Source organism: Gigantopelta aegis, chromosome 6 (assembly GCF_016097555.1).
Source record: "Gigantopelta aegis isolate Gae_Host chromosome 6, Gae_host_genome, whole genome shotgun sequence".
Classification (NCBI taxonomy): domain Eukaryota; kingdom Metazoa; phylum Mollusca; class Gastropoda; order Neomphalida; family Peltospiridae; genus Gigantopelta; species Gigantopelta aegis.
In genome coordinates, this window is record NC_054704.1 from 13,644,554 (window position 1) to 13,663,073 (window position 18,520).

Consider the following 18,520-nt stretch of genomic DNA (forward strand, 5'->3'; position numbering starts at 1 on the left):
AGAAAAACAAATTATAAATTAAATTAATCATCCACAATATTCAACACTAAATTACCCTGAAAACGCGCCTCAGATTAGTCAGAGAATGTTCTATATACTAGTTAATTACAAAACGAACCCCTTTCAAGGGCGTCATCGGGGGGGGGGGGGGGGGGGTCAGGGGGTACGAACCCTCCCTTTTGAACCATCATATTTTTTTTTAAACTAAAAATGGCAAAAATCGAAAAATATTTGTGCTCATATTTCATATATCTTTAAATTGTCTTCCAAAATACACTAGAATGCAGCATTTGGCTGCTAGAAATACATTTCCCCCCCCCCCCCCCGGACCCCCTCCCCCCAGCAGCCTCAGTTATTTTCGAACCTCCCTCCTTCTGTAAAGCTGGCAAACCAACTTTGATATGAATCTACAATCTCTAAATGAAGTTGAATTATCCGATATACTGGTTTTGCTTTCATGTACTAAATGTACTAAAAAGGTAATAAATACTGAAAATGCACCCAGATGCATTGCCTTCACATGTTAATTAATATTGTGTAAGTTTCTCTCCCTTAATGGCGGACCGATCACGTGATTCTAAACATGGCCGCGCACAGTACTTTGACGTCACTGGCCAATAAACCCATCTATTGACGTCATTTTCTGAGGTTTATCAAAGGATAACAGTCATTCAGTTTTTAGTGACGCCGTCCAAAGAATACATCGTATAACGGCGGGACGTTTGTAGTCATACATGGAAGTAACATACACGTACCTTCAGTTATTTGTTTGGATAAAATAAGAAAAGAAAAAAGGTAAATATTGTGGTTGATTTATATATCACATTAGTAGATGCGACAACGTAGTGCTTGCTTCGACACGGTCTTTTGTTCAGCTAAGACGTTAGACCAAATATTTCTGTAATGCTATTGGCACAAATCTACCGATTTGCTCTGCCCATACTCGACTGTTATGCAAATAAATTCTGATCTGATCTTATCTTATCTTAACGCTCACACGAAAGTCGCGTCGGTGATAATCGGTAGGTGTTCAGGGCATAGATGCGTCTATCTTCAGTTTTGCCTCGATTAGACTATCGCGCCGTTAATCTGTAGGTGTGCGCCAAGCGTAAAGCTACATATATATATATATATATATATATATATATATATATATATATATATATATATATATATATATATTAATAGAATCTATCATCGTTGTGAGGTAGAGGCATGGGCGTACGACCCGGGGGGGGGGGGGGGGGGGTAAATTCGGGCAAAACAGTGGGAAAACAGTGGGGAAAATTTGGGCAGTTTTTATCTTGGTAAAATTTCGGGCAAATCATCCCCTCCAGCCCCCCTAAATCAAAGAGTCCCCATACGCCCATGGGTAGAGGTATAGATAAGGCAGTTCCAACCCGTGGGACAAAATGTTTTTTGTGAGGGCCGAGGTTTACATAGTGGTCCCTTATATATGTTCCATAGCTGTAAGTGGTTTGATTAATAGAAACTCATCCACAAATATTGTTGTCAGACAAGTGATCAAAGATGCTGCCAATCTGAAGGTTTCATGCACATCAGGGTGCTTATCTGGAAGATAGGTAATGTGCTTAATAAGCTGGTGTGTATGTATGTGCCATAATAAAGATTGTCAAAGCAGAGCAACATGGGATCACTGAGCTAATAGCATTAAAGTGCAATTCCCACAAAAGATGCTTGTAGAAGGCTAAGCGAGTGCGAATAATGTTTACATACTCATATACCACTAGAGTTTCGAGCATGTCCGTCCCGGGGCTTGTCTTTGGATAGCCAGGGGCTTGTCCCGGGACAGAAAGAAGGCTAAGTTTGCATCAACAATGCTGAAAGCTTCATTTCTGTGGCACAGACATTTTAATAAATCTTTCCAGAGATTCTTTAACTCTACCAAAACTTGGTCAAATGTTAGGCTGTCTAATTTCTGTTGGTACAAGACTTCAACTATGCTGGTTTTTTCTTTGGTTGGCTTGCTTCCCAAATAGTGCTCTAGTGGCGTCGTTAAACAAAACAAACTTTACTTTTTTGGTTTCCCAAGTAGTAAAGTGGCCAGGTTAGTCTCATAAAGAGCTTCATAATATACAAGTAGTACGTGGTTGTACATCTTGACTGCAATGACTCAACTAAGTCTTCCGCAATAATATTCAATCCTATATATAGGCCCTGAAACCACTTTCACGTGGTGTCTGCAGTATTACACATGATGTGGACCGATCCCATTTTAAAGGTAATAGTGGCATAGTCTTTGTGACATTGCTTGATTCATCGGTACGGCAATTGTTTGTAAAGGTAGTTTTATTTTGATATGCTGTGGTTCAAAATTCCAAATATAATCGTCAGCTATGTACTGGATACAGTGATAGTAGGCAGGTATCTCTGATACAGTTTCTATCCAGCTAAAATGGTGATAGGCCAATAAGGGCTGCCCAACAAAAATGATGACGGGCAAATCAAAATGTAATGTTTGGATATCAAGTGTCATAAAAAATGTTTAAAGAGTTTAATCTCCTCTATAACTGAAATTTTGTGTCTGTCTAGTCGACTGTTGTTTTTGGGTAGCCGCGAATTGGAAAAAAACCACATTAGCTTTGACGTATCATTAAAAGTAGGCAAATTTTCAATTAACGTACATATTTAGGCAAGTAAGAGATTCATATTAGAAATCTACACATATTGTTACATAAGAATCAATGTTCAAACCTTCCTGACTCTCCTAAAGATAAATCGACGTGGCTCCCGTACTGTGGGATACCCGGCCAAAGTCTTGATGGGTTAATATGGGATACTCAGCGAAAATGATGGCGGGTCAACATGAAATACCCAGTCGAAATGATGGGTTAATGTTGGATACCCAGCGAAAATGATGGCGGGTCAACATGAAATACCCAGTCAAAATGATGGTGGGTTAATGTTGGATACCCAGCAAAAATGATGGTGGGTCAGAGATGAATTTGAAGCCACTGATGGTGGTGCACTGAGGTTATGATGTCTGGATTGGTGTCTAAAATACATAAATTATAACTAGACAGTGAGAGAGTAATTCTACTGCCAACACAAAATGTATTCCTACTGAATAGCTGTAAACACAAAATGTATTCCTACCGAATAGCTGTAAAGGTGTTGTTCTTTATGCCCTTTCCCCACAGGCATGGTAGTATGAACTATGATCTTTGTTCTACGTTGTACGGTACTGGCTGGGACAGTGTCTTCCTTATAGGTCCACTGAGGACTGTCGATCCCACGACAAATCCGCACCTTAAGCCAACGCTCTACCACCGAGCGACATCCTGTCCTCTAGACAGGTTGGATTTTGAAGAAATGTTGTTTGTCATGTTTTTCATTTCACAGTTTTATTTTGGAGGTTCAAACCAACTCAGCGTAAAGGTGTGGCTAATTAAGGATGAGGGGATGGCAGTTTTCTAATCAAGCAGCTTAATTTTTCGTTCAGTTACTTGATTTAAAATAATAGTAGGCAGCTTAATCTTTCACTTAAATGATTTAAAATAAAACCTTTTTGCTATTTTGGTATCTTAATTGTTATCTTAAAGGTAGACTAAACTCCAACAAGAGCCTTATGTGTTGAAAAGATACATACCCGGACCACCAACACATACTGACACTGTAACAATGAAAAACGCGCAGTTTTAGAATTAATAAAAAAAAACCGTGATTATTCCTGCTAACTGGGGGCAGCCTTTTTGTTTCGTTTTTGTGACGTCCGGTGGTATAGCTTGGGGCGAAGTGACGTCAGCTCAGGTCCAACTTCTCTATTATGCACAGTGTAAACAAATGCTCTAATTTACGACAAGGCGCTTCGCTTTCATCAACCTGACTTGTAAAACAACATAAATGACTTGATAGTATAATAAACTATTTAACTAAATATATTTCAATTTGCATCAATATAACGAAATGGAATTATAGTATTTCTTTCTTTTAAAAAATCCAAAGAAAAAATGCATATTATTAGGCCTATTGGTAGGATACGTTCGAGCAAAAACGACCACTCACGATACCCAAGTGATAATTTTCTTTTCTCTGGGACTACGTAATTGGTCAGTTTTGTGATTTTAGATGGGAAAGTCTACTTAATCAAAGTTTTTACAGAATTACTTACAGTAATAAAGCTGGTAAAGTCCATTACGATTTGAGGTTATCACACAATACCCTGTGATCTTAATAAAAGAGGCACGTCTTTTTAGTGTGTCTAGACACAGTGTCTAGGGACCGTCTAAATATACGCCTGCCAATCAAGAACCACAGGTACTGGCCACGGGAAAAAAAGACCAATTAAGCAAGAAAACACTCCAACTATTATTTCAGTACGTGGGTTAATTTATATACAAAATATAATACAGTTATTTCAACACTTTGACAATGATGGTTTATTTTGTATTGAAAAATAAACCACATATACACGTTGCTGTGTTACTGGGATAGATATTATTACAGAACATTGCGATGCATCCCCAAAAATCAGGTATGTTTTGTTTCTTCAGTTCGAAGACTAATTCTTGACGTGACACGTTAGGTATTACGTAACCACCAGCTCGCCAGAGGACGTATTCATTGGGATGGTACAAAATTGCTGAGCCCGTTATATATAATAGCTGTCACATTTAACCGTTTTATTAATTAACTATACGATTATACTTGTTGATATTAAGCAATAATGTGCATTATGTATCGTTGAATATGCACACCAGTCCAAAAGCCTTGCTTTAGCATTCCTTTAACGCATTTCTGGTGATCCAGAAGCTGCTGATTGAACAGAATTGGATAGTCTTTTCATTCCACAAATACTTATTATCACAATGAACAATTGTCCTAAGATTTTTGCCGGCATTGTAATACGTTTCCGATAAATTAAGAAATAAAATTATACATTAAATACATTTAGAACACACCAGTGTCTGCATTGTTTATGGTCGTCCTAATGTTTGTACTAGCTCACTTTGGATTTCACCTCTCAATTATTTCGTAGGTAAGAAAATAAATTATGTATATCACGATATTAAAAAATACAAAGATTAGAACCATCCAGAAACATGTCACTAACCAATAACAACTAACCACTAACTCACTGTCCTGATAGCCCAGATAGCTGAAGTGTGTGCCCAGGACAGCGTCCTTGAACCTTAACTGGATATAAGCACGAAAATGAGTTGGAATGCATGAATGAAAAGAAACACTGAATGTTGAATAAAAAGCGCAGGTATTCTTAGAAAAAAATGCATTAAATATGTATGTCTAATCTTAATCGTTGGTTGGTAGCGTATTGACCATGGCTGCAACCTCAGGAGGTTTCTCTGACAATCAAACGACATGCGCGACATTCTGTTAGACCTGGAACGCGTAACAAAAAGAGTAACTGGAAGCCAATCTCACACCGCATACATACATACAGCCTGTGTGAGAAGGTTCGAGAACATCGCCCGCTTATACCTCCCGAACAGTCCAACACTTCGCGCAGTGGCTGGCGCGTATCAGGAATTATTTCTCGAAATAAAAACAAATATCAGCAATAACAATAACAAACTACCATTTCTTTCAGTTCCTGCTGTCGCGTGTACATGACATTTCTGCTCACGGCTCGGCCGAAAAGCAGACTGACTGGAGCTGTTCGGAAGAGTTCAGAAACGCAAAATATTAAAAAAAAACATTTAAAAGCCAACACCTTTGATTTGTCAGTGAAACTATGAAGTTGCAGTTGTTGTTGGCGCTGACGTTGGCGGTAGTGATTCTGATCTCAGCGGTAGAAGGAGGTCACAAAGGTAAGAAGAATAAAAGGAAAAAACACAAGAAAAGGGATGAAATGGTCAATGACTGGAACAAGGAATGGCGAAGACCTGTATCGTTCGATTTCGAGTTTGGCAATCCAAGGAAGTGGAGAAATATTTGGCAAATGTTTACAAGACGGTAAATTTCTTTTTCTTTCTTTCTTTCTTTCTTTCTTTCTTTCTTTATGTTTGTTTGTTTTGTTTGTTTGTTTGTTTGTTTGTTTGTTTTATTTGTTTTATTTGTTTTATTTGTTTGTTTTTTTGTTTATGTATTTATTTATTTATTTATTTATTTATTATAAAATAAAAATGTATGTATGCATATATGTATGTATTGATGTATGAATATACTGTATCTTGTATGTATGTCGGGTTTGACGTTTACATACATAGATATTAACGCCCTGGCGTTAGGGAATAATTAAATCCTTTCTCGCCTCACAAATTGTCTCATATCGCTGCTGGGACTCGAACCCGTGGCACCGAATCGCCCGCGACTTGCAGACTTGCCACGATACGTTCTGAGCTATCGAGGCATCCATAAAAAAGATGCTCTTTAACTCAACCATATCATGGGCGTACATAGGGGGGGGGGGGTTCGATGGGTTCGACCGAACCCCCCCCCCCCCCCGAAATCGCTTTTTTTTATAATTTAATATATCTGACATTGATATCTGACATTATTATATTTACTCATCATAGAAATATATGCCCAATATCTCTGCAATCTATTTTGGAACCCCCCTTTTCAAAACTCAACATAGAAATATATGCCCAATATCTCTGCAATCTATTTTGGAACCCCCCTTTTCAAAATCCTATGTACGCCCATGCATATGCATGGTGCCTACAATCTACGCGTCGATCCCGCTTACGTGCATGAAACAGTTGGCAGACCTGACACTGGCTAGTATGTATTGTATGTATGTATGTACGTGTGTAAGTGTGTGTGCATACATGCATGTATGTATGTATGTATGTATTAATGTATGAATATCTATATATTGTATGTATGTCGGGTTTGACTATTACATATATAAATGTTAACGCACTAGCGCAGAGGATAATTAAATCCTTTCTGGCCTCACAAATTGTATCATGCCGTTGCTGGGACTCCTATATTTGGCACCGAATCGCCTGCATCCTTCATGTATGTATGTATGTATGTATATATGAATGCATGCATGTATGTATGTATGTACTATGTATGTACTATGTATGTTGGGTTTTAGTAGGCGTTGCCATGACGTTAAAGTCCCAAGGCATTATTAGAATATTGAGTCTAGATTCTAAATTTTATAAGCTTGGAGGCAGTGCTCCACTACTGATATATCGAAATCCGTTTTACGTGCTACCTTTTCTGTAGACAGGTGTAAGCTATATAAGGTGTAAGCTTGTCATCTAATTTTGTTATCTATCAATTAGCCAATACTAAACGAAATTTAAAGTCATAGCCCCCCCCCCCCCCCCCCCCCGTCATGGACAGAACTCTCTGGCGAAGTCAGATGTTGTGCCCACGACAGGCGTGCTTGAACAGTTCTCTGATGGAAGCAAGCCAGAAATTACCCACACCCACATCTAAATAGTCACTGATTGAAAGCGTGCTGGGATATCGTTAAAATAACGCACGTTTATGAGTAAAACTACATATGCATGTATATTCACGTTTCCATGGTAAAAACGTTCAAGGAGTTGTAGGTCTACGTCCAGTAACACAGTTATATTGTCCAGTCATTGCACCAAGCCATAATGAGCCCAGTTTATGCCATCGAGTATTTGGGGAAGTGCTGTTCTAGAATTCGGGAACGCTCAGGTAATATTTTCGTCCGCATGTTGAAAAATGAATAAATCCAAAAGCAAGATTTTGTATTGGCGAGAGGAGGAGGGGGGGGGGGGGGGGGGGGGGCAAACACATGGACTATACACCCTGTGTTAGTGGTGCAGGGTGAGATGAGACACCTTCAGATATTGTTTGGGGTGGGGGACTAACGGATTTTTAGTCAGTGAAGCCAAACTGATTAATTCTATTCTTTGCATAAGTATAAAGACACAGTTGAAGTTTTTTGAAACTTTGAAACTATACAATTTACAACAGAAACGGATCTTTGATTTTGAGAAGGGGTTATCATCTATGCGTGTTTGAAGATCCATATCTCACCAAGCGATGTGGGGTGTGGGGGTAGGGGGATGGAGTGTTCCAGTGAAAACAAATTAAACACGCATTTTTCTGCTAAATTGGGTTAAATCCCTAACGACTGTATCATGAATCATAAGGGCATCTTTTGATTTCTGTAACCGCCCTTGGGGAAACATGCCTGAAAGTAATCTGTCGTCAGCTCGTTTGACGGATATGCCACAGCATCCCGGCCCTGAAGGTCAGGAAACATCTTGCGAGTTAGAGGATCACGCAGATGTAATCTTCTTATCTGGAGAAATCACACAGAAGTGCATTGTTAAGGAAACACAGCTCGTTATCGGAGCATCCGCATGAGTTACGACAGCTCATGAGATCTAGCTTACTCAATAGGTCCACTGTTTATTTGTCTGTGTGTCATTGTCCCTGCATGCTATCAAAGACTGGTATATTAGATCCTGTGTTTGATGCCGTCCTGTACCGTTCTCAATGGCGTAGTGGTTACGTCACCGGACATAAGGCTGGTAGGTACTGGGGTTCGCCTCCCGGTACCAGATCCCACCTAAAGCGAGTTTAACGACTCAGTCTGTAGGTGTAAAGCTACTACACCGACTTCTCTCTCACTGACCACCAACAACTAACCCTCTGTCCTGAACAGACAGTCCAGATAGTAGAGGTGTGTGCCCAGGACAGCGTGATTGAACCTTAAATGGATATAAGCACGAAAATAACTATAAATGAATAAACGAAAAGTGCCGTCTTTTTCGCGAGAAAGTGCATGCAAAAATACTTGTAGCTGCTCATCGAGAGTGCTCCGCAAGTCTCAATGGGTAGGTGTAAACCACTTGCACCGACCAGTGATCCATAACTGGTTCAACAAAAGCCATGGTTTGTGCTATCCTGCCTGTGGGAAGCGCAAATAAAAGAATAGGGTGTGTGATACTAGCGTATCAAACTCCATGGGCGGATCCAAGGGGGGGGGGACCAGGGGGACGCGTCCCCCCCCCAAAAATTTTCAAGTGCCCTCAAAATGTCCAAGTGCCCTTTTTGTTTGTAGAATTTTTTTTTTAAGTAAACAATAATTATATTGTAGATAAATGAAATCAAGATTTTCGTGTACATGCGCAAGCTTGCAGATATGTGTCTGTGTTATTGAGTCTCAATGGGGCCCCATTGAGGTTCTAACGCGAGTGACGCCAATTTACTTCATTATTGCTAGTATATTATGACGTAGAACTGTAGGAATTCATATTAATTGTAAATATCAAAACTTGTAGTAAGGTGCCCTTTTGACGAGTCAATGTGCCCTTCTTTTTTGGTCCCCCCCCTAAAAATATTTCCTGGATCCGCCCATGAACTCTGTCCTGAATTGTCTAAATACCTTCTTGGAACCTAAGTTAGGAATTTGTTTTTGTTTAACAACAAACATCGGATGTGAAACATTGGATAATTTTGACACATCATCTTCAGAGATAAGCTCTTACATTTTCCCCAGTAGAAACAAGGGGTCTTTTAGCTTTATATGTACTTTCCCACATTCAAAGCAGCAAATACACGGGCTTTGATATTCCAGACGTGGGGCATTGGTCGAGACAGGAAAAACACAATACAATGGGTCCGCCGGCTTTGCTAAGAACCTTGGTTGCATTTCGAACATGAAATCTGAACGCTAAAAGCATTAACCTTATTTAATTAGATGTCTCGTTTTTATGAAGACTGTCTCTCCCAATATTGGATTTACACATCTAAATGTTCACAAGACAGAGCTCAAATGATAGTTGTGATGGCATGCGCATGCGAATCACAGTCAAAGCTGACGACACCAGATGTCCGCACCTGTCATGGCACCTATCATGAGCACAGTTGTCAAGTCCAGTTTTGAAGAAGTGATGGGTTTGTTTTGTTTGTTTTCGGGGGTGATTGGGGCTGTAATATACTTGATTGTCCTACCACTCTGAGCATTACCAGTGTATTCGTAAACGTTTTTTACAACATACACCAATCCCAGCTATTCGAATAGTAGGACACGAGCGTTGAGTTGATATATCACATCTGAATGATTATCTAGGAAATACGCTGGGTGATATCACTGGCAATTAGCAATCGTGAATCCGTCCATTCCAGACGGATTCATTCCAAACAGAACTTACACAATGGTTAGCTCTGCTGCATGTTAACTGCGCCAGGCAACGGTAATTAGTTTTTGGGTTTTTTTTAACTGAACTGCATAATTAATATATTTTATCGACTTGGTGCTTCCTGTGCTAGACCACAAGCTTAAGAGGCAGGGGACAACTGCCCCCTCCCCCTACCTAGGCAGTGGCGGTTCCAGAATATCCATTTGGTGTGTGTGTGTGTGGGGGGGGGGGGCAATGACATGAGGCGGAATACCAAGGGAACTTTGGGGGCGGTTTGGAGGGGGATCGTACAAAAAAAATCAAATTAGTATATAATAAAATTATAACTATTGCAAAATTTAGGGGGTCCGGGCCCCTGCTCCCCCCCCCCCCCCCCCCAGATCCGCCTCTGCTAGGGCTGGAACAAATCCTCGAATTCGGGCAAAAACAATCGAGATATTCGGGCAAAATGACATTGCCTGAAACCTTTTAACATTGCATTTCCATTATTCTACCCACAATATTAGTTGTTATCCATGCAAAAATACTTAGTGATTCGTTTGCAATTCTATATAGCTGTAAGGCAGTAATGCTAAAATGAATAAATGTTACCAAAATTCTGACATTTTCGTTTAATTCAGGCAAAAATCAGCCTGCAGCCTAAAGGTGCGTTTATTATGTGCCAGTCACTCTAACGATTCGTAGTATATCGCCATCGTCCCGTATGTTTGAAGGTGTACCTAAGATTTCTGATCGTTTGGGATGCCATGCTTTGATCTCTCGATGGGGAAAAATCTTACCGTTCGGTCAAAACTTTGAATATTTTTGACTATTAGAGCCCTTTTTTGATAACTGAAATCATACTTTACTTAGATTTTATTGTTTAGATTACCCATTTCCGTACATTCGAAGTGTTTTTGGTCATCCTGGTGTTTTTAATATCACAGAATGCTTTTCTCATATTTTAAAAAACGTACGTGCGTCTGAGAGGTAACAGTTATGGAGTCGAGTTTTAGTCTATTTTTACAGTGTATTTCACCATTTCAAAGTCACAGACTCGTTTTTTTTACTCATTTGTAACTGTTTTAAAATGTGTTACAGGGTTGTACATTAACTAAACGTGGTGTTAATTTTCACGGGTTGAAACTAGGGTCTGTCCGTTTAAAAGTCATTACACCTTGAAATTTTCACATATAGATATATCCATCATATTATATTAATAGAATGTCCAAAAACAATCATAGGTCACCGAACAAATTTTTTATCCACTGGACATAAAGTGAATCGGTTTATGAATCACTGTGACGTTTCTTTTTTCCCGTGAAATCCTTCATACTTTATGTCCAATAACCATACGAATTTTAACTTTTCTATAATGCCAGAAAAAGAAAATTAGTTATATTGCTTAAAATGAAATACAAGTACATATCTTCTGTATTAAAACGGAGTTTTAAATACATTGGAACTAAAGAAAAAAGTTATCATTTTGAACATTTTACTGACTACTTACTTTACAATTGAATACAGGTATCTAATAGTCATTGCAGCTTTATTAGTTTTACAGAGATAATAATAATCCTGGGTAAATAAATTAATATGATGTATTACAAATGTACTTTACCGATAAAAATTGTCTGCAGTCACAGACACAAGACTATTTCATCCCTCCTACACCACTCGTAGGACGACTGCCACTCTACCAAGACTGGCGTGACAGAATGAAGCTTGTTCGTCACCGCACAGTTCCAGTGATCTTACCAAGAAAAACATATTATAGTTAAAATCGTATAAGTGACAACCACTCGAGCAAAGTGAAAGCCGACTTTGCAGTTAAATCTTTGTTTCTTCTTCTTCTGTTTTTCATTGCTGTTGGTGTCAGCATGGCTTGGGACCCAACAAGAAACAATGTCTTTATTGGCAAATGACAAAAAAAATGCATACTACTGTTCGTATCACCATCTCCATTGTGTGTGTGTGTGTGTGTGTGCGTGCGTACGTGTGTGCGTGAGAGAGATGGGAAGAGCGGGGGGGGGGGGGGGTAAATCTGCTGCCGCCACATTGGTACCTATAATTGATTTTGTTACGAAACGACGAGAGTTTTAGTAAACTTCACACTAGAAAAAAAAAATCCACAAAAAATACAAACATCAATATTTTTAATTTTGCAAAGCAGTCAGACTTCGATTTATTTGGACTGCAAGTGTCGAATCTGCGATCCGGGGCGGACCTAATAAGGCAGTCTGCTTCTGGACGTCCTGGTAGACGCAGTCATTTTATGTTCAATAATTAAATACGGATGTTACCTAACCTAGTGTGTTGGGTTCTGCTTGCGCAAAACAGTGTCTTTCCCTCATAAGTTTGTATTTGAAACTGCAATGACAACCATGGTCCTTTATCGTCAGCCTGATTTCAGTGACGTTGTTTTGTTGGTATCCTCTTTGAAGAAAATGCTCGGAAGCTTCTCCTTGAGCTACTTAATTCAAACATTATGATGCACAAGGCGTAAATTCCATTTGTATGTAATGTATATGCTTATACGGGTAGGTAATGAACACACAATGCATAGATGCACACACGTGTGCGAAGACGTATAATGCAATCTACAGATTTGTATAGAAAGTGATTGTTTCGGATTACATATACGGATCACGGATACAGCTGTATAATTATAGGATGCATGGCCATTGGCGTACGCAGGGGTGGGCAATGGGCCACTCGCCGCACCCATGTGTGCCTGACCATGCCTGTATTTTAATATGTGCCGACATTTGCTGCCCCTCTCTGAAAATCCTGGCAAAAGCATTGCCTCATATATGCATGTTATAACCTCTGTATTAACCTCGTTAATATATGCATGTTATAACCTCTGTATTAATGTTCATTTGGGTTTCAGAGTGTGTTCTGCTTCATCGTGATATGTTACTAAATTATCACTGCTTACAAAATACCACATGTAAATGCTGTCCACATTTCACAGTACATGTTGTATTTGTTAATATTAGTCCGTGAACATTGAGTTCATTTATCAAAACTTTTGGTGTATTGAATTGTTTTCTAAAACACCTTGCCGGTATTTAGCTTCGCAAATATCTGCAGAATGTTTCAAGGTAAATGAAACGTGAAGTTTATCCTGAATAGCGATTCGTTCAGATAATTATATTATCATTAATTGGTTACATTGTCTATAAACACGAGTTGGTCCCAAACATGGTACAAACATATCGAATACGGTGTACGTTGACACTGTGATTGTCTGTTGTCTAAAATCAGGGAGTTATTTTAAACAATATTTATTAACGTTTGTATTAACGTTGGGGGGTTGACCACAGGCGATGCCTATATTAAGGTCTCCCTCATGGTGTTGAATGGAGTTGACCGATTTGGTTGTAGAAATGGTATTGAGGGCATGTCGTTGATTGTCCAGTTACGATGATTAAAGGCAATCAAACGTTTTCATTAATATGCCCATATAAAGCTCTCCAAGGAGTGAAATGTATCATTAAAGAGTTCACTGTCACAAACGGCCAAACGAGTGACGATGAAACAAAAAAGAACAGAGAAAAAATTCATGGGCATTACTTGTTTTAAAAAATCGAAGTTTAATGCAGGAAGTTTAAAGCACAACTCTTAATTAGAATAGGAAATAAGCGTATTGACTTTTTTATTATTGAAAGAGACAAAGTTAAAGTATGTTTTTAACGAAACCACTAGAGCATCTATACAGACAACACTACTAAGGACATATTCAAAAGAAGATACAAATTAAGACATATTTGTCATTAAAATTATATATATTTGTGTAAAATAACTTCTCGAGCAATAAGAAATAATACTTTGGGGAGGAAGAAAGAGACGATTGCATAATGTAAAAGCATTAAATGTTTGGGATTGTTTGTGTTGTTATTGTTGTTAATTGTTTGTTTTGAGGGGTTTTGTTTGTTGTAGGGGAGGGGGGGGGGGGGGGTGATTTGTGCATCCGAGTAAATTTCACAGCATAAACAGAATCAGTCGAAGAGATGACTACTTACACTACTCTCGATTAACAAATGACAGCACTCATTTCAACGTCCTACATCATACTCGTTTATTATGGCTGTATTTCTGCTTGCTATATCTTAATAAAAAATAAATTAAAAATAAATTGGACATCTGAAAATGCACTACGGCTGCTTTTATTGCCACCTTGGCGTTCGCTGAAGCCAAGTCGTATATTATGGTTTTATTGCCAACACTGGCGCCTGCATGGTTATGACCTTCTTGTGAACAAATATCAAACGTTAATTTCAATGCCATGCTTAATCAGTGAATATCGCTTGCACACTGGTTGCACTTTTAAAAGCTCGAGTCCCTTTCCGATAGTCTTCAAGGTCAATTGCCATGCTCGTTGGCGAGCCGCAATTGTTCTAGCTCGTTGTTCGAAGTTAAGTTCGGTGACAGACTTCCTGTGTTAATCGACGTTACTGGGAACAAAGGTAAGCGCACTTCCCGAGTAATGGGTGATGTTTCCGATGGTCCTCGATCAGCCTACCAGGTCTTGGTGACTAGCCCCACGTGCGATCTGTTGACGTGGACAGTGTCGGGTGAACAACACGTGTGCCTCATCACAACGTATACACATCACGTTTCCATATGAACTAATACAGTGTTATTTCATTGGCCCGGTGTTTATATGCTCAGTCAATAACACGATGGCTTGGGGTTTTGCAGGAATCCCAATGCCATTTTGTAATATTTGTTTATGTGTGTAATAAAAGCCTATAGTGTACGAACAAAGGAAAGTTTGTTTTGTTTAACGACACCACTAGAGTACATTGATATATTAATCATCGGCTATTAGATGTCAAACGTTTGGTAATTCTGACTCGTAGTCAATAGAGGAAACCTGCTACATTTTCTTAATGCAGCAGGGGATCTTTTATATTCACTTTCCCACAGACAGGAAAGTACATACCACGGCCTTTGACGAGTTGTGGTGCACTGGCTGGAACGAGAAAAAAACCAATCAGTTGAATGGATCCACTGAGGTGGACGAACAAAGGAATCTTTTATGAACAAAAAATGTGGCTTCAAAGTTTGGTTATTGTTTTTGTTTCTCAATTACGTTGCAAAAGAATCAAAATCCCAAATGAAAATACATGTAAGTGTATTACCATTAATAAACTAAATTCTAGAAATATCTTTTATCCATAATATACTAAACAGTAAACATTGTTATAAAAATTCAGATTTGTACTACTGTTAAACGTTTGATTTATTTAACGACACCACTAGAGCACGTTTAATTAATCATCGGTTATTGGATGTCAAACATTTGGTAATTATGACATATAGTGTTAGAGAGGAAACCAGCTATATTTCTCCATTATTAGCAAGGGATATTTTTATATGCATCATCCCACAGATAGGATAGCACATACCGTGGTGTTTGATGTACCAGTCGTGATGAACTGATTGGAACCGAGAAATAGCCTAATGGGCCCACCGATTAGGATCAGAGGAAAACCGCTACATGTTTCCTAATGCAGAAAGGGTTCTTTTATATGTACTTTCCCACAGACATGAAAGCACATACCACAGCCTTTGACCAGTTGAGGTTGTACTATTGTGGATAAGCCTTTATAAAGTTTAGACAATATAAAAAACTTTTACCCTCTGCCCTCTTTATTGTGAAGTCTGTGTCTTTTTTATAGTGCCCCTGTCATCCCTGGTCTCTCTACCATTGCGAAATACACCTGCCAACACCTATCGGGGGGTGGGGGTGGGGGAGGGGCGTGGGGTGGGGTGGGAGTTATCTGGTTTTGAAGTGTGTTTTTGTAGTCAGTTGGAATCATATCACCATCTATGCTCCTACAATTACTACCGCCTGTTATCTTATACCGTGGGACAGACTAGTTTTTGTTAACGGCGAATGCGTAGAACATGAAGTAAGGTTTTGTACTAATCAGAGTTCTGTTACGGTCCGGTTTGTACATTTAAAACCAAACCTGATCAAGAAGCCACCTTTATTAAGCAACCGCCTCTATCTTCATATGCCACCTTGTTAACTTAATAAGCCATATTACTGTTTTACCATACTATTTATTAAAATACAAACTGTATCTGTCATAAAAGGCCATTTGTTTATGCCCTTATGTCATTGAGTAACACAGATTTGTATATTGTTTATGGAATTGATTTATTTTTTATGTTTTCTTATTTTCGCACGGACAGTATAAACTATTCTGACACATATAGTGATACTTAACCCTGATTTTTTCAGGCTACCAAGCAGGCGTTTCAGGATGGGACTTGGGCCACCTGAAAACCGGTGGTTTAACTTTGATATGGGCTGGAATTTCGGTCAACGAGAGAGGCACTGGTGGGACGGGTATGTTTGATATTAATTTGATTGATCATCGTGTTGTACACGACTGCATTGATCTCATTTAGTACTGAAGTCTCGGGCACAAATTTATTTTGAATTAGGCTAGTTAAATAGTTTTAAATTTGATAGTTTAGCTATGTTAGTAAAATATTCTCTTCAATGTTTCGTAAAAAAAGGCAATCATTGGCGTCGAAGAACATTTGAATTGTAGTTATTTAGTTTTGCTGCAGGAGGGAAAAATACAGTACGATTTTCATAACTTACTAATATAAGTTTTATGCTATGATAGTTGATTTCCACTACATGTAAAATCATTTGTGAATACATTACAGGGAATAGCGTTTTTAAATAAAGTACAGGGAATAATTTAAACTATTCTGCAGGGAATAACCCGGCTTTAAAATAAACTACAGGGAATAACCTTAAACAAAAATACTACAGGGAATAATATTTAAAAATGCACAAAATGGAATAACGTTTCAAAATACACTACCAAGTATATGTAATAATATTTTAATATCCTACTCTTTGCAGCCCCAACATCTGTAAAAGCCGAACCGAGAGCGAGGCCAACTTGACCGATGTTGCAGCTGGCACCATTTCGCGCCATTTCAGCTTCCAGAGCAAAGTGTGCGATGAAACCGATTCGGCGTACAAATGCATAACAAAGTAACGGCTTGTTTTCTTTTCCTTTTTCCTTTTTTTTTTCTTAACAAAATAAATCTTTTTGGTGCTTTTAAAGTCTGTTTACAATTAAATGCGGATATAGGATTTTAAAAAGGGCGTGTATAGTTTCACTTCTATGGCTTATTTACATGTGATTTTTTTCTCTTATTAAATGTAAAACAGACGTCTAATGTATATGAGTATGCTCAAAACCCTAAAAATGAGCAAATGATAAAGTAAATCATACTTTTTGTATAACCTATTAGTTAACTTAAAGTATTGTAACAAATGTAATGAGTTCAACAAAACTATAATATATTAACTGCAGATATTTGTATTTATTATTATTATTATTAATAATAATACAACATATATCATGACCATTTGTAATGAACGTGAATTTCTTTTCTTCTGTTTAGATCGAAAATTGGTGATAGGGAGAAAACGATAACAGAAGTGTTTGAATGTTGTCATGGTTACACACGAAAAGAAATTGAATTCGGATGTCCAAGAGGTAAAATAATTTCTTAAAATACCTGTGAATACTACATGAGCGAGCTTTTGGATAACGAGTTGTTTGAAAAATGTATGCTACTACTATTACTCTCCAATGAACAAAACCGAGTGGGATACGTATATAAACCACGAATTGTAAGATAAATAGAGAATACTAAACGAGTTCCCGTGTGAGACCGTTTATATTAAAACGAGTGTGTTTTCAATCGTACATCACGAGCGAGAGCGATTAAAAACACACGAGTTGTAATTTAAACGGTCTCACAAGGAAAGGAGTATAGTATTTTATTTATTACACCGCACATCACTGAAAACGATTCGCACAGAATGATTTCCAAAATAACTAAACAAGACATGAAGATGCACAGACTAAAGACCGCTTACCAACTGACGTCATGTTGTGGTCACTTTCATTTAGCTAATTTATCAATGAAACTGCATACCTACGCCACACACCTATCAATGAAGTTTACACAAACAATATTATAGGCTAAACAAATTTATTAAAATATATATTTTGTTAAATTATGCTGCTATCAGTAATGATAAGAATTGACAGCAAGTATTTTTCCGATATAAAAATATCAACCGAAAGAACCATGCACACACTTTTTGCATGAAGATCTATGCGGCGTTGTACTGTATGACACAGTCAATGGCCTGATCAGAGATCATTATCTCTCAAAAGGCATATTCCACAATATGACGAGACAATAAATGTCAAATGGGTATGTCTTCCACCGCGGTATAATAAATGTTATATTTAACAGATACGAATGTAGTATTCTATTTCTTACATATCGTTAAAAACCAGCTTAAACGTATTTACGGCAATCGCGCAGTTGTCAACTTGTATGTCACACAGTAACTTACACGTCACAGAATCATCAATTTCGGACGTCTTTATTTTATTGGAAGGTATGGCTCT

The 18,520-nt window shown here is 38.3% G+C and overlaps 1 protein-coding gene across 2 annotated transcripts in view; it reads left to right on the top strand.

The window, feature by feature from the left end:
- Nucleotides 1-644: 644 nt before the first annotated feature.
- LOC121374167 (transforming growth factor-beta-induced protein ig-h3-like) overlaps nucleotides 645-18,520 on the top strand; it is a 30,047-nt gene continuing 12,171 nt past the window's right edge. Inside the window, exons 1-5 of one of the 2 annotated variants that reach the window (XM_041501137.1) lie at nucleotides 645-795; nucleotides 5,570-5,934; nucleotides 16,306-16,413; nucleotides 16,945-17,079; nucleotides 17,496-17,590. In XM_041501137.1, coding sequence (XP_041357071.1) covers nucleotides 5,714-5,934; nucleotides 16,306-16,413; nucleotides 16,945-17,079; nucleotides 17,496-17,590 — 559 coding nt within the window. In that variant the 5' untranslated portion in view covers nucleotides 645-795; nucleotides 5,570-5,713. Of the gene's footprint in view, nucleotides 796-5,440; nucleotides 5,935-16,305; nucleotides 16,414-16,944; nucleotides 17,080-17,495; nucleotides 17,591-18,520 lie in introns of those variants that run through there. The other variant, XM_041501138.1, reaches the window with a different exon arrangement.